Source organism: Channa argus, chromosome 19 (assembly GCF_033026475.1).
Source record: "Channa argus isolate prfri chromosome 19, Channa argus male v1.0, whole genome shotgun sequence".
Classification (NCBI taxonomy): Eukaryota; Metazoa; Chordata; class Actinopteri; order Anabantiformes; family Channidae; genus Channa; species Channa argus.
Window position 1 is genome coordinate 19,492,216 of NC_090215.1, and position 13,354 is coordinate 19,505,569.

The 13,354-nt window shown below is 43.9% G+C and overlaps 3 protein-coding genes across 8 annotated transcripts in view; all 3 read left to right on the forward strand.

Moving 5' to 3' along the window:
• The first annotated feature begins 2,533 nt into the window (after positions 1 to 2,533).
• On the forward strand, positions 2,534 to 7,829 carry LOC137105070 (uncharacterized). Its single transcript, XM_067487019.1, has 11 exons — positions 2,534 to 4,275; positions 4,421 to 4,564; positions 4,798 to 4,941; positions 5,172 to 5,307; positions 5,427 to 5,570; positions 5,656 to 5,701; positions 5,858 to 5,994; positions 6,810 to 6,913; positions 7,164 to 7,274; positions 7,432 to 7,704; positions 7,779 to 7,829. Exons 1-11 carry the CDS (start codon positions 2,587 to 2,589, stop codon positions 7,827 to 7,829), a joined length of 2,979 nt encoding a protein of 992 aa, XP_067343120.1. The 5' UTR covers positions 2,534 to 2,586.
• LOC137104723 (uncharacterized) lies at positions 7,421 to 11,985 on the forward strand. The gene is made up of 7 exons (XM_067486338.1): positions 7,421 to 7,994; positions 8,137 to 8,343; positions 8,781 to 8,850; positions 8,949 to 9,248; positions 9,640 to 9,707; positions 9,874 to 9,943; positions 10,531 to 11,985. The coding sequence occupies exons 1-7, from the start codon at positions 7,891 to 7,893 to the stop codon at positions 10,657 to 10,659; spliced, it is 948 nt and encodes a 315-aa protein (XP_067342439.1). The 5' UTR covers positions 7,421 to 7,890; the 3' UTR covers positions 10,660 to 11,985.
• Positions 11,986 to 12,830: 845 nt separating this feature from the next.
• Positions 12,831 to 13,354, forward strand: part of LOC137104722 (disco-interacting protein 2 homolog C-like) — a 55,898-nt gene continuing 55,374 nt past the window's right edge. For all 6 annotated transcript variants that reach the window (XM_067486331.1, XM_067486333.1, XM_067486336.1 and 3 more), the window contains exon 1: positions 12,831 to 13,283. In XM_067486331.1, coding sequence (XP_067342432.1) covers positions 13,205 to 13,283 — 79 coding nt within the window. In that variant the 5' untranslated portion in view covers positions 12,831 to 13,204. The remainder of the gene's footprint in view (positions 13,284 to 13,354) is intronic.

The following is a 13,354-nucleotide window of genomic DNA, read 5'->3' on the forward strand; positions in this document are numbered from 1 at the left end:
AATGAATTAGTTGTTTGGTGGATTAAAGGGGGCTGTAACCAGGGTGGCCTCTGTTCTTTGTGCATGTTGTGTATCGTGGGGATAGTTAGATTAAGAAGCGTACTTATGACGTCATTGATGACATCACATGGCTGCCTTTGAAGTGCTTACCTTTGAAGTTTGTCCTTTAAAGTTTGTTTTAGCAGTTGTCGAGAAGACGATGTAGACCTTCAGAAGGTTGGTTACGAAAGTAGTTGTGCAGCACAGCTACTGGAAAGAACAGACACAGCTTTTGGAGCTCCAGGGTCCAGCTAGTGGAGCTAATGGAGCTAATGGAAGGAGCTGACTACGAGGTTGTGGAGAGCAGCAAGGTACTGGTGGGAGGTTAAGGTTGTAGCTGTGGAGGTTGCACTGTTTCTTGTCTTGTTCAGTGGAAGTGATTTGTGGGACATGTAGTGGGGAATGACTTTATAATCAGCTCAATTGGAATGTGGGACTCGATGAATGTTCAGTGTTTGTCATACTAAGATCTGTGGAGTCGATAAGACATTTGAAAAGGTTCCATGGACACTGGAAATCAGGGATTTCCACACTTGACATTTTCACTGTGATTTTCGAGCCCTATGAATAGCAGAAAAATGTGTTGTCATCAGTGGGACTGTAAAAAAAAACTGTTAATGTACTGGATTATTATCTTGGTGATTATGTTTGATTTATTGTTGAGGCAATCAAGTGTCTGAAAATGCTTAAAAAAGGTTCAAAGCCCAGAGTTTAGTTGTTTGTCCAAAACTAAACAATAATCAACAGAAGATGCTTAAAAACATAAAATCTTCACAGTTTAGAAGCAGAAAGCAGTAACATTCAAAATAATTTCCTCAATCGACCAATTGATTATTTGGCTAATAGTTTTATACTCTGCATACTACAGTTGTTCTGCACTTGATTAGGCTTTTACAGTACATACTGTTAATGTACATAATGTTACTCTATTTTAATTGAATTCAAACAGTTGAACATGCAGTGAAACAAGTCATTTAATGACTTTAAGAACTGATAATGCTTAATCCTGTAAATCTCAAAAGAAAGTAAAATACCAAGACTTTGCTTATTAAAGTTTTACAAAATTGAACTGCTATTAGTTTTTATATTATTCAGCTGTGTGTCAAACTAAACATATGAAGCTAAAGTGTTCTGCTCTGGTAAATTGTGACTGTCGTCTGTCTTTAGTTTTGACATTAATCTGGTAAATTATTAACAGATTAATAAAAGTAATTCGTGAAATCCCTGGATGGAGCTGTTAGATAAGGTCTGGACATCTTCTTATCACTGACTGCTGTAGCTCAGTTGCTAAGGCCACAGGGTCAGTGATCCCCGGTGTCCTTGGGCAAGACACTGAACCCCAGGTTGCTCCCGGTGGGTCAGGTGAGCACTTTGCGTGGCAGCCCCCGCCATCGGTGTGTGTGTGTGTGTGTGTGAATGGGTCAATGTAAAGCGTTTGGATAAAAGCGCTATAGAAGTGGCCATTTACAAACACAACATTGTGTTACATTGTGTTGCAATATTTGTCAGGACAGCTGCTGTTTTAGTGCATATTGAGTATCAGGTTGTTGGAAGTGTTTCCATCATGCCAGCTGGCATTGACTAATTTCCTCCTCTCCACCCCCCCCGACCCCATAGGTCTCCCTGGCGACCGTTGACAGTGCTCGTCCTGAACAGTTGCCCTCCAGCCCGAGAAACGTGGCGTCAGACCCCAATTGCCTATGTCCAACAGATCTACAGGAACACTGGGTCCTGGATGCTACTACTACTACCAAGTACTGCAACTATAATCCTCACTACACAGATATACCTGTGGTATTTATATTTCACAGAGCGCTCTATCCTCAGGCCTTCAATTCAGATAAGCAGAATAAAACTTTAATAACAGAGAAGGGATGTATTATTGATATTAATTGTATGAGCTAACCAGGGTTTCCTCTGTTTTTGTTAATATTGTGTATTGTAAGGTTAGTTAGATTAATAGGTGTATGTATAACTACCGATGTCATAATGATGTCATAGAACTGCCTTTGAAGTTTACGGCTTAAGTTTGTTTAACCAGTTGTCATAGAAACAATGTTTATAGAAAGTTTGTTACAAGAGCAGTAGTTCAGCTCAGCTTTGGGAAAGAACACACAAGATACAGTTATTGGAAGTTTAAGTTCAGCTATTAGAGCGGACGGCAAATGAGAGAAGTGAATGGTGGGATGGGAGAAGGAGGAGGGGACACTGCTGCATTACTGCTCTTTGATTGGTGCCCACTGAGCCATGTGCTGACCACTCTCAAACTGTAGTCTAACTCCCCCCCACACACACACACACACACAAAATGGTCTGCAGTTGTACGTTGAGTGGCAGGGACATGTGAGGTCCTTCACTTTTGCTATTCTGGGCAGGGGAGGAAAAGGGGGAGGGTAGGGTGGGATGCGAAGCGAGGGGGGGAGTAGAGGGTCTTTGTGGCTGAGCCATCGTGAGGAGCTGCTCATAGTTTTGTCCCCTCTTGTTTAGGCTCCTGTTGTGTGTGTCCATAGCAGTCTTTTGTTTTATTCCCATTCTAGGCTGGAGAAGATGGGGTGCTGCTTTGGTAAGGACCCCTGCCCTGGCCTGCAGAATGAGAGGAGCAGCCTGTTACAATCCCCACTTCATGATGGGCTGAGTGAGGTGACAGAGCAGGTCAGGCAGCACGCTGTGGCTGTAGCTCAGCATGTGAGCTTGGAGGAAGAGGAGACATGTGTGCCAGATGGACTGGCTTGGGGGAAGCCTGTGGAAGACGAGGAACAACATTCAGAAGTGAAGAACAAAGTTTTGACAAAGAGCACTGTGGCCAACACGGAGACCCCCATGTGGAGTGAGCAGGTCCTTAAAGCAGCGAGCACTCATGAAGACAGGGAGGCTGATTTTATCACAACCAGCACAAACACGTGTACAAACAGACAGGCTGAGGAGAAGACTGAGGAAGTGTGTGTAATCACGACGCTGCATCAAGAATTTGAGAAAAGTACCCAAGTCTTCTACAGCATATGTACTATTGACCCTGATGACTTTGAAGATGAGCTTGATCACAGCCAACCACAAACAGCTGGAGCAGCACAATCACTGCAGTCAGCTCAAGCAGAAACCCTGCCCTGCACAGAGGGGTCCTTGGTTCAAGGTCAACCACACAAAGACACATGTTTTCACTCTATACACACTGGAGAATGTAAACTGAACAGCCAGTCACATGATGAGGAACCAGCTAATACACAGCCACATGCTGCTCACCACTCTGCCAGCAACCTGTCACTGTCACACTCTAAACAGACCACATCACTTAAATCTGTTGTATTCCCACAGCTGGCAGACCATCTGCCCGAGCTGCTGCCCCTGACCAGCTACCAAATAAACAGCGAGGATGCTCAGGTATCCACAACATACAGTCCTCAGCACGAAGATTTGAATTGTCAGACAGCTGGAAACCGCACAGATGACTTCAAGGATGCAATGTTGATGACATCACATAAAGATGAAAGTGCAGATGTTGAGGAGAAGAATAAAGGTGTGAGGGCTGAGACAGGGAATGGTTCAGAAGACATAATGGTTACAGAGGACTGTGTGTGTCTAGAGGAAGGAACTCTTTCCTCAGTGGAGGACAGAGCAGCAGTGGGAGTCATCAGGTCCACAGAGGAAATGGTGGTTGACTGCCAGAAGAAAGAATTAGATGTGTGTGTGGATTCCAATGTGAATCCTGTGCATGAGTCTGACCCCAGAACAGAACAGCATGTGCAAACATCCAGCCAGAGCCCCAGTTCTTCTGAGCTGCCCATAGAGGAGCAGGTTTCTGGATGGATGGATAACTCCTCCCTGCAGAATGAGGCCATTCCTGTGATTGTCCAGAGAAACCCTGCTGAGGACAGTGATACAGGTCCCAGCGACCCTGCTAATGAAGTGTCATCACTTTCCATCATCTCCGCGGTGACGCCTCCCACACCTCTGACTCTTCAGTGTGGCTTAACTGCATCTGATAAGTTAGAAATTAGCAGCAATAAAACACCAGGTCAAGATGCAGAACGTCTGTTTACTGGATGTGATGCTAATGATGCTGCCAACGAGCCTGACAGCTCTGATGTAAAAACTGAAGGGGAGGTGGTGCCTGGCTCAGAGCATTTTGAAGGTGTCACACTTGTAAGCGGAGCCAACTTTTCTGAATCAGAGCATCACTTTTCAGAATCTCCACAGAGAGTCAGAACACAGCCTCCAGCTCACCAAGAGAAAAACAAGGTGATCAGACGTCAGCCTCCCATTCTCTGTCATCTATGCTTCTGTAGTTAACAAACATTTCTTTAATTAGCCCCCCGTTCTCCTTTCGTCCGTCCTCTAGATACATAGATCCAACATTATGTCCATTTGTGTTTTTCCTTTTCAGAGTCCTGTTGGTGCCCCCAGCCTTAACCCTGAAGCTGAGCCCTGGTCCAGTCCCCACTTTTACATTCCTGACACTACCTACACACAAGCGGAGCAGTCACGGATGCAATTCCCCGACAGCCTCACCAATCAGGAAGGTACAAAGGTAAAGAGGCACTGGGGCATCACTATTCAGAATCACCACAGAGTCGGATCACAGCCTCCATCTCACTAAGAGAAAACCAGGGTGATCAACAGTTAACACGATCACACGTCAGATTCTCATCTATGTTTTCTGTAGTTAACAAACATTTATTTTAGTAGTTCTCCTTTCCTCCATCCTCTAAATACATAGATCGAACATTTCATATTGTGAACATTTGTCTCTTTCCACTTCAGACACCTGTTGGTGCCCCCAGCCTTAACCCTGAAGCTGAGCCCTGGTCCAGTCCCCACTTTTTCATTCCTGACACTACCTACACAAAAGCTGAGCAGTCACGGATGCAATTCCCCGACAGCCTCACCAATCAGGAAGGTACAAAGGTAAAGAGGCACTGGGGCATCACTTTTCAGAATCACCACAGAGTCGGATCACAGCCTCCATCTCACTAAGAGAAAAACGGGGTGATCAACAGTTAACACGATCACACGTCAGCTTCTCATCTGTTTTCTGTAGTTAACAAACATTTGTTTAATTAGCCCCCGTTCTCCTTTTGTCTGTGCTCTAGATCCATAGATCCAACATAGTGTACATTTGTGTCTTTCCATTTCAGAGTCCTGTTGGTGCCCTCAGCCTTAACCCTGAAGCTGAGCCCTGGTCCAGTCCCCACTTTTACATTCCTGACACTACCTACACAAAAGCTGAACAGTCATGGATGCAATTCCCAGACAACCTCACCAATCAAGAAGGTAGGTTGGAGAAGAGTTTTTCATTTATCCTCTGAAAAAGACAAACACAACAGTTCTGGACGTCACTGCCTGCACGCTACATCACAATGTGAGGGAGATGTTTTGTGGCTGATTTTTAGGATACATGCCACAGTTTGAATTGAAGAGCATGGGGCTGGCGGAGGCTGTGGGTCCGGCTGAGTCCCGCCCATCACACTATGAGACACTGTTAAGTGCTGAAGCCTCTGTAGGGGATGGAGAGTCCAGTTACTCACCTGGGACAGGTAGACCACAGGTTTTATTAACTGCTGCAGTGCCTCATCCCAGTAAAACCACTGTGAGCCCTAATGTGACTCGTTTTGGTTTCAGATATCAAAGAAGACCTGAGGAGAGTTTTGGAGTGTTGCCTGACCAGGTAACTCACAGAAAACACCACTTCTCTTTAGTCTTAAATAAATGTTGTCATCCAGTAATATTTATTAATAATCGCTCACTGCGGCTGTAAACTACACAACATGGTGTCAAAGCAGAAAAACCATTGAACCCTTGTTGGATTCTCCATCCTCCACAGGGAGCATTACGACAACGACCTGTATCTCAAATCCCAGATGGACAGTGACCAGTATGTTTCCATTGCAACTCTGGCCAGTCTTGACAAAATCAAGAGTCTCAGCACGGACATGGAGCTCATCTCAGACGTGCTAAAATGTCAGTGTTCTTTTTTTGTTTCGTTCAGCTCAAAAGTTATTCATAAGCTAAAAACATAATTCAGATATAATACTTAGAAAAGGTAATGAAGTAACAGTATAAGCAATTTCCATTTCCAATATCAAATATAAATAAGAAATTATTTTTTTCAGTGTCTCACTTAGGTTTGTTATTTATTTATGTGGTGGTTCTTGTTTTTAAGCCGGATGCTGTGCTCACTGATTATAAACGTGGTGTGAACATGGTTTATCCACAGTAGATGTTATTCTAAATTTTATTATTACTTTTTTGGCTCCTAACTACTTTGGCAGACATTTGCCTAGAAACATTGTTCGAACTTCAAAACAACTTTTTACATAGTTTTTTTACTTTCATAGTCTGATTGTCACTGACATCACACAATTTCCTTTAAAGTTTTTGCCATTGAATTTTATGTTTGCTTAACCAGTAAAAAGCAAGCGACAGTTTGTTTTCAGCCATTTCAGCAAAAGCAGTTCAGCTTTTTCAGCTTATTTCTGATACTTTGCCCTGGTGAAATTTCAACTTTAACACAATGTTTTGAAATGGTCATAGTAGTTTATATCTTCTGCTCAGCTATTTCATGTTACATCTACTCAAGGCAAAACAGATGAATTCAATTCTGTTTATCAAATGTCTTTACATTTGTACTTCACTTCTTCAGCTTTTCCACTTTTTCAGCTTTGCTTGGAAAATCCTTCCAGCGCTGCAGCATCCACACTGCACTTTCTTTGTGTAAACTCTTTTTCTAGTTGTGGTTTAATATTTTTTTTGTTTGTTTGTTCTTTGGATGGCAGCTTTGCCAATAGTTCAGGTGGCTCCATGTGGACAGAAGGTTCGGCCCAGACAGAGCCGTTGTGTTGTCATCCTTCGTGAGATTCCTAACACCACACCTCGCGAGGCAAGAGCCCACCAACTGCAACCACCACACCCAATAATCCTTTCACAATACTATCAGCACAATATTTGATCTAGTTCATCAAAACCTTCACCCGACAGCAGCTGAGCAGTTAGATAAAAATCCTCTCTCTGTGGTACCACTTGCTCTGAATAATAACCTAAGACCTAGATCATGTTCTGCCAGTGTCAGGAAGCGTCATATCAATAAAGCTGGCAGTGTCGGCCTGTTTAATGTTACTGTTGTCGTGCAGGAGGTGGAAGCTCTTTTTGATCGGGAGAATATGCCCAAGTTCCTGAGCTGTGAATTTGTGAGCAATGATAACTGGTTCATCACCTTCAAGTCAGAAACCGATGCACAGCAGGTATCATGCAGCTGCCCATGAGGATGTTACTTTAAAGACATGTCAAAGAATTATTTTGTTTGCATCAGAATTGTGTGTCCATTAAACATGAAACTGCAGTTTGTATGATTTTAAAAAGAAAATAAGTCAGACACGCGCTGTTTCCCTGCATATTCAGGCCTACAAATGCCTGTGTGAAGAGGTTCGGATGTTTAAGGGAAAGCCGATTATGGTGAGGATAAAGGCTAAAACAATGCCAGTCACTTCCTACGCTCCAAAGAATGGCTACATGCCGGTCCATTTGGACCAGTTTGCCAATTATTATGGCCCCCACATTTACCCAACCACCTACCAGCAAACCAGCTGCACCCACATGCCAACACAGCAGCTGTACAATTTCACCAATGAGATGTGGGCTTCACATGTGGCAGGATACTCTGAATGTGCCGAGGTAAAAGCTTTTGTGTTCAACGTGCTTTGCCGGAAGATATCTGACAGGAACGTGCCTTTTTTTTTTTGTGTCAGAACTGGGAAGTCTTGTCTTCCGCCTTGTCTTTTAATGCTAATGATGAATGATGCGCCTGGGTAAGGCTCACTGAGTGTGTGGGCTGTTGCTTTGCAGCGTGATGAAGCTGCCATGCATTTTTCTTTCTGTCCACAGCCTCGATCACTGATGGACGACTTCATGAATGGGCTCCCAGTAGCTTCCAACTTCACACCTCACAACCCACAAAGGCTGAGGTATCTACTTGTCATTCTGTCCATCAGCTGCTGTTGCACAATAGTTATTAGTTGCATAAGTTGATATCGTATTTGTGTCTGTTAACCCTTGTGTGAATGCACACACCTGCAAGCCGAACCTTTGACCAATTATTTGTACCAGGAGAGGCTCAAAGAGGTTTAATTCTGGACAACGCTGGCAGCTGCAGCAGAGCGACCTGTCAAACTCATCAGAGGCAGCATCAGTAGAGCGCTCCTCTTCGCCGATGAAACCGGGTCGAGGGCGACCGCGGGGTAGCTCCCGCCGCCAGAGCAAAGGTGGAAAGATGGAGTCCAACAAGCAAATTGCTCCCCCTTCTGAGCAGGGAAGGTGAAAACATATTTCCCTATTCATTCTGACACTTGTTAATATCGCTCCTATTAATCTTCCACTACATATAATAGTAATGCTGCAAAAGAGCAAAACTAATTTTTAACACCTTTTATTTATTATTTCATTTGGCCACCAACAAGGGAAACAATTATACATTAATAATGTATTTTATGTTCTGGGAATAAGCAAGAAAACATCGTGACAAATAAATCGGAAAGACAATAAAAATGAAATTGAGGATTTATGCTTGACTTCAGTAAAGGCCTTGCTGTAGTTGGAGTCATGGGGCGATTTGTAGTCTGAAGTGAGAAGCTGTGCTTACATATAAATAGCATTTCCTCAGTGCGAACATAAAGGGTCACTGACACATTGAGTTTAATGTTTCACTGAGAGCTGCAGTAACATCCATCGTCTGTTCTGTGTCTGCTCTGAAGGAGAGGAAACCCCAGCCAGAGGAGGAGAGAGATCCCAAAATCATGGGACAGATCTGTTGAAAGCAGTCATGTAAGGAGCCACTGAGCATTATTGCAAAGTTCAGTTTGTTGAGACTTTTTATTACTTAATTTTTTTCTTAATTTTTATTACTCACTGTTTTTGTGTAGAATCCACCAAGTCAGACACATCCTCATCAACCATCTCCTCTTGAGCTCAACCTGAAGAACTTGCCTCCTCATCAACCATCTCCTCTTGAGCTCAACCTGAAGAACTTACCTCCACATCAACCATCTCCTCTTGAGCTCAACCTGAAGAACTTATCTCGTCCTAAACCATCTCCTCTTGAGCTCAACCTGGAGAACTTCCCTCTTCATCAACCATCTTCTCTTGAGCTCAACCTGGAGAACTTCCCTCCTCTTCCTCCAGCAGCCAGGGCAACAGTACTTGTAGCACACAGCAACGTCAAGGTAACCAAGTCCTTGTCTGGCTTACACACATGTTGTTTACCTTTAGTCTGATGCTCAGCGAAGTGAATTCATTTCTTGTCAAAAAGTTATTCAGGCTGAGTAAAGTAACTGTTCACCTGCAGTCTGTTTATTAGATTCACCCTTAATTGTTAATGGAAAACTCCTACAATGAAATGAATCAACACTTCATTTAAACATTTAATGTAGGTTAGATCCAGCAGTGTCATTGTTCAGAGTACGGGCGAAATGGAGAAACACCTTCATGGAGCAGAAGAATGTCTTACAGGACTGATGGCCTAACCTGCATTAGTTCTAACCAGGTGTACTTAATAAAGTGACACTGGGTGTACACAGTATACTGATGACTAAATTATTATTTTGTTCACCACAGGGTCCAGGCAGCAGCCCCTGTGTATCAGTGCCCACAGCTTCACAAGATCCTCAGCCAGTCTCACATAAGTAAGTTTCCCTGAGGCAGCAACTGATCTGGTTAATCTCTCATGTTCCAATCTTCCTCAATGTTTCTGTTCTGTTAAGTTTTACTCGCAGCATGATTGGATCCACAGCACAAAGTTGTCGTGGTGCCAGCTTCTGTGTATTAAGATTATTTCACTTTGATCCATAGCTGTGTGAAGGAGACTGTGGAGACCAGCGGTGAGGCCAAACCAGATCAGCTCACACAGGAGCCAGTCACAGTAAGACGTGTTTAGCACCACTTTTCACTACCTTGTGGTGTTGACTGGTTTCTCTCTTTTTTTTTTTAACTGGAAACTACTGTGAAATAGTAATCAGACTGTTCGATGTACATCTAAGGACACATCTGTCTGTCCTGTCGAAACCACTGAATGTAAACACGAGTAGAAATATTCACAAAACTGGAGCCTTACTGAAAATATATCTGATGCCAGCCGGTAATTAAAATCTCCATTTTCTCCAGCTGTGTGTTTATCAGTTTTTTTTACAGCAAATTACTAATTACTATCATTTCATAATCAGATTAAAATCCTCATTTGCAGTTTTCCAAGATGATTTACAGCAAAAAAAGTAGCGAAACAATTCCATGCAGTTTTGCAGACTCACAGACATAAATGTTCTAAACTTCTGATGTTATGCAAAGTATAAAACTACATCAGTTTGTGCCTGTAAACTCGTCATGCACACGTCCCCTGTTCTTGTTGCTTCTCAGAGATACGAAAAATTCAAAAAGACAAAAAACAAAACCATGTTCAAACACTTTTGAGACACTAACACTGATCCCACCTTGTGCTGTGATTGGCACCAGGAGCCCAGGAAGCCCACCTACGCTGAGGTCTGTCGGAGAGCATTATCCAGAGATCCGACCCCTCCTTCCGTCCTCCTCCCAACTATGTTGCCATGGAGATCAGACAAGATGGCAAAAAAGACAACATAGGAAGCTTTTTTTTATTCCCGTTTTTTTTTTCTTTTTTTCTCTGTTTTTGTTTTTATATGTGAACCTATAAGCTCAATTATTTCCTGTACTAACACTGAGAATGAATATTGCTGTGTTTCACTGCAGGACGATTGTTGGGATACGTTAAACTCAGCACTGACTGCACTGTTCAACTCAGCCAAATGTGGATCTGAATCTTTGAACTCAACTCCTCCCAATACTGCTGACATTAAGTGTTTATGGGCTGTGGCTGGGTCGCGTTACTGACTGGTTCAGAACAGACTAACCAATCACAGCTAACTCTCCAGAGTTTAGACAAGAAGCAGGAATGATGCTGAAAATGTCGTCGTTTTTGTTACTTCTCTTTATTGGTTTGCATTTGGATCCATTTTAAATCACTTGTGTTTTGCTTTGCTTTTCCTTTGTGTTGGATGTTTCCTTGCTGACTTTTTTTTAATTTTCATACATCTGTGTTACTCTTTATTCTACACAGCTGCTTTGGGTTTACATGATGCTTTTTCTCTACACACATCAGTGCTAGTCCCTGAACCAAGGCTCAGTGTGAATTAGTGAGTACTGGATGGCTGGTCCCACTTAATCAGCCCCTTATCTTCCCATGATTATTTTAATTTAGTTTTGGTATTTATTTAGTTTGCTATGTTTAAGTTGGAGCGCTTTAGTGTGGAGTCTAGCTGATGTCACTCACTGTCACAGCATCCTGGATACAGGAAGGTGCCTTTCAGGCCATCGCATCAAGGGAAGTTAGCTGTTGGCTGTGAGTCTTTGATTTCATTATACTGATGAGTTAGATTTTATTATTTTTTTGTTTTTAATATAGTATTTTAACACGTTAAGCAGCTGTTGTGGAGGGAGAACAGACATGTTATCCTGTTTGCACAGATGTACATAATACTGAATAAAGATAGAAAATAGTCATTTTGAGCTTATGTTTGTGCTAAGCAGGTTAGTGCTTTACTTTTATTTAATGTCTGCATCTTCATAAAAGTTCACATTTTCTTTTATGCACCATGTGTGAGAGAAATGTCCTACATATGCAAAATGCCAGCTTGCATTCTTTGAACTCTGCTTTCGCACCTCAGCAGACCTTCTGTCTGCTCTGTCTTTAGTCCACAGCTTCATCGGGAAGCTGTCCCAGCAGGGAACACAGAGGAGATGACTCTGAGACTTGATAATTAGATCCCTGACCACTGTGTATTCACCTGTATGCATGTATGTTGTTAGGTTGATTTGAATTGAGTCATTCCTTTGTCCTTTTGTATGAATTCAGCTGCTGAGCTGATTTATTAAAAAGCCTCCATCACCTGTAAAAGCTGGTCAATGTGATTGACCCACTTTGAGTGAACTGCTGCTGCTGTTTCTCCATTTTGCTGAATAAACTCACCATAACCATCACTGAGCCGTCTTTCGCCTCTTCAACTTACTTTACAGTTTTTGCCGCGTCATTATGTGTCACTTTCACATTTACATCATAAATACATGATTGAGGACCATCGGCACTGAATTCACACCCTTCGGTTGTGGTTGAGCCTTCTAACCAGCAGATGGCAGATGAGCCTCACTGTCAGTGGTGATGCCACCATCAGCGCTTGTTTACAGGGAGGATGTTTGCTTGTTGGAAGCCATCGAATGGGGTGAATACTGAAGAACTACAGTAGAATAACTAACTGATGCTCGCTCACAGCACGTGTCACCACCACATGAAGCTTCTTCCGTCTCACTGATCTTAATTAGAAGGGTCCTACACCTACAGCATGTAGAGGGGGGGGGGGGGGTCATCCAGCCCCTGACTCCTCCACTCCACGGCCAGTGTTCCTCAGGAATTCATTGCTCACTTGTAAGTTTCTGCCAGCTGCCAAAACTAGATGATCTTTTTGTCTTTAGTGTCAATATCACTTATCATTTGTATTTAGTTTGATAAATGGCAAACACCAGTGGTGCGTCTTAAGGAAACTAAAGAGCTGTGGAAATTAGTTAAAAGCTTCAAAATGTACGGAAAATGAGCCACAAACGCGATTCGTGCCAACCGCAGGCCCAGGTGTTCCCGGTGACTACACCCTCACTCGGCTCTATAGGTGTGGTTGCTCGCTGCGCCATCTGCCGGTGATGTCCGGCTCCTCCTCCTGGTCACGTGACACCAGCGGTAAGGAGCCGCAAACAGCGCTGACTCGAAGCCTCATCATCATCATCATCATCACCACCACCACCACCACCAACACCACTACCAGCGCCACAACCCCCGCAACGGCAGCGTAAAGAGCCGAACGAGCAACCGGGGTCTTTACCGATTCGAAGGTCCGTGCGCCATGGAGGGCCCCCGTTAATACGAGACCCAGATTTCCCCTCTTTGTTCTCCCTCGACGCCTCGTAAGCTCTACGCGCCTCCGCCGAGGAGGGGCCGCCGAGGAGAAGCTCTCCTATTCGGAGTGGAGGAGGAGGAGGGCAGGCGGAGAAGCGGCGGCGGTGGCGCAGGACGAGGAGGCGGCAGCAGCTGAACCGAGGAGGTGCTGACTACGGTACGAGCCGAATGGCGGACCGTGAGGCGTCGCCGATACCGTTGGAGATCCGAGCCCGGCTGGCGGAGCTGGAGCTGGAGCTGTCAGAGGGTAAGACGATAATAAAAGCGGGCTTAATGAGCGCAGCCTTCCTCCCCCCTCCTCTACCTCCTTCCCCCGTT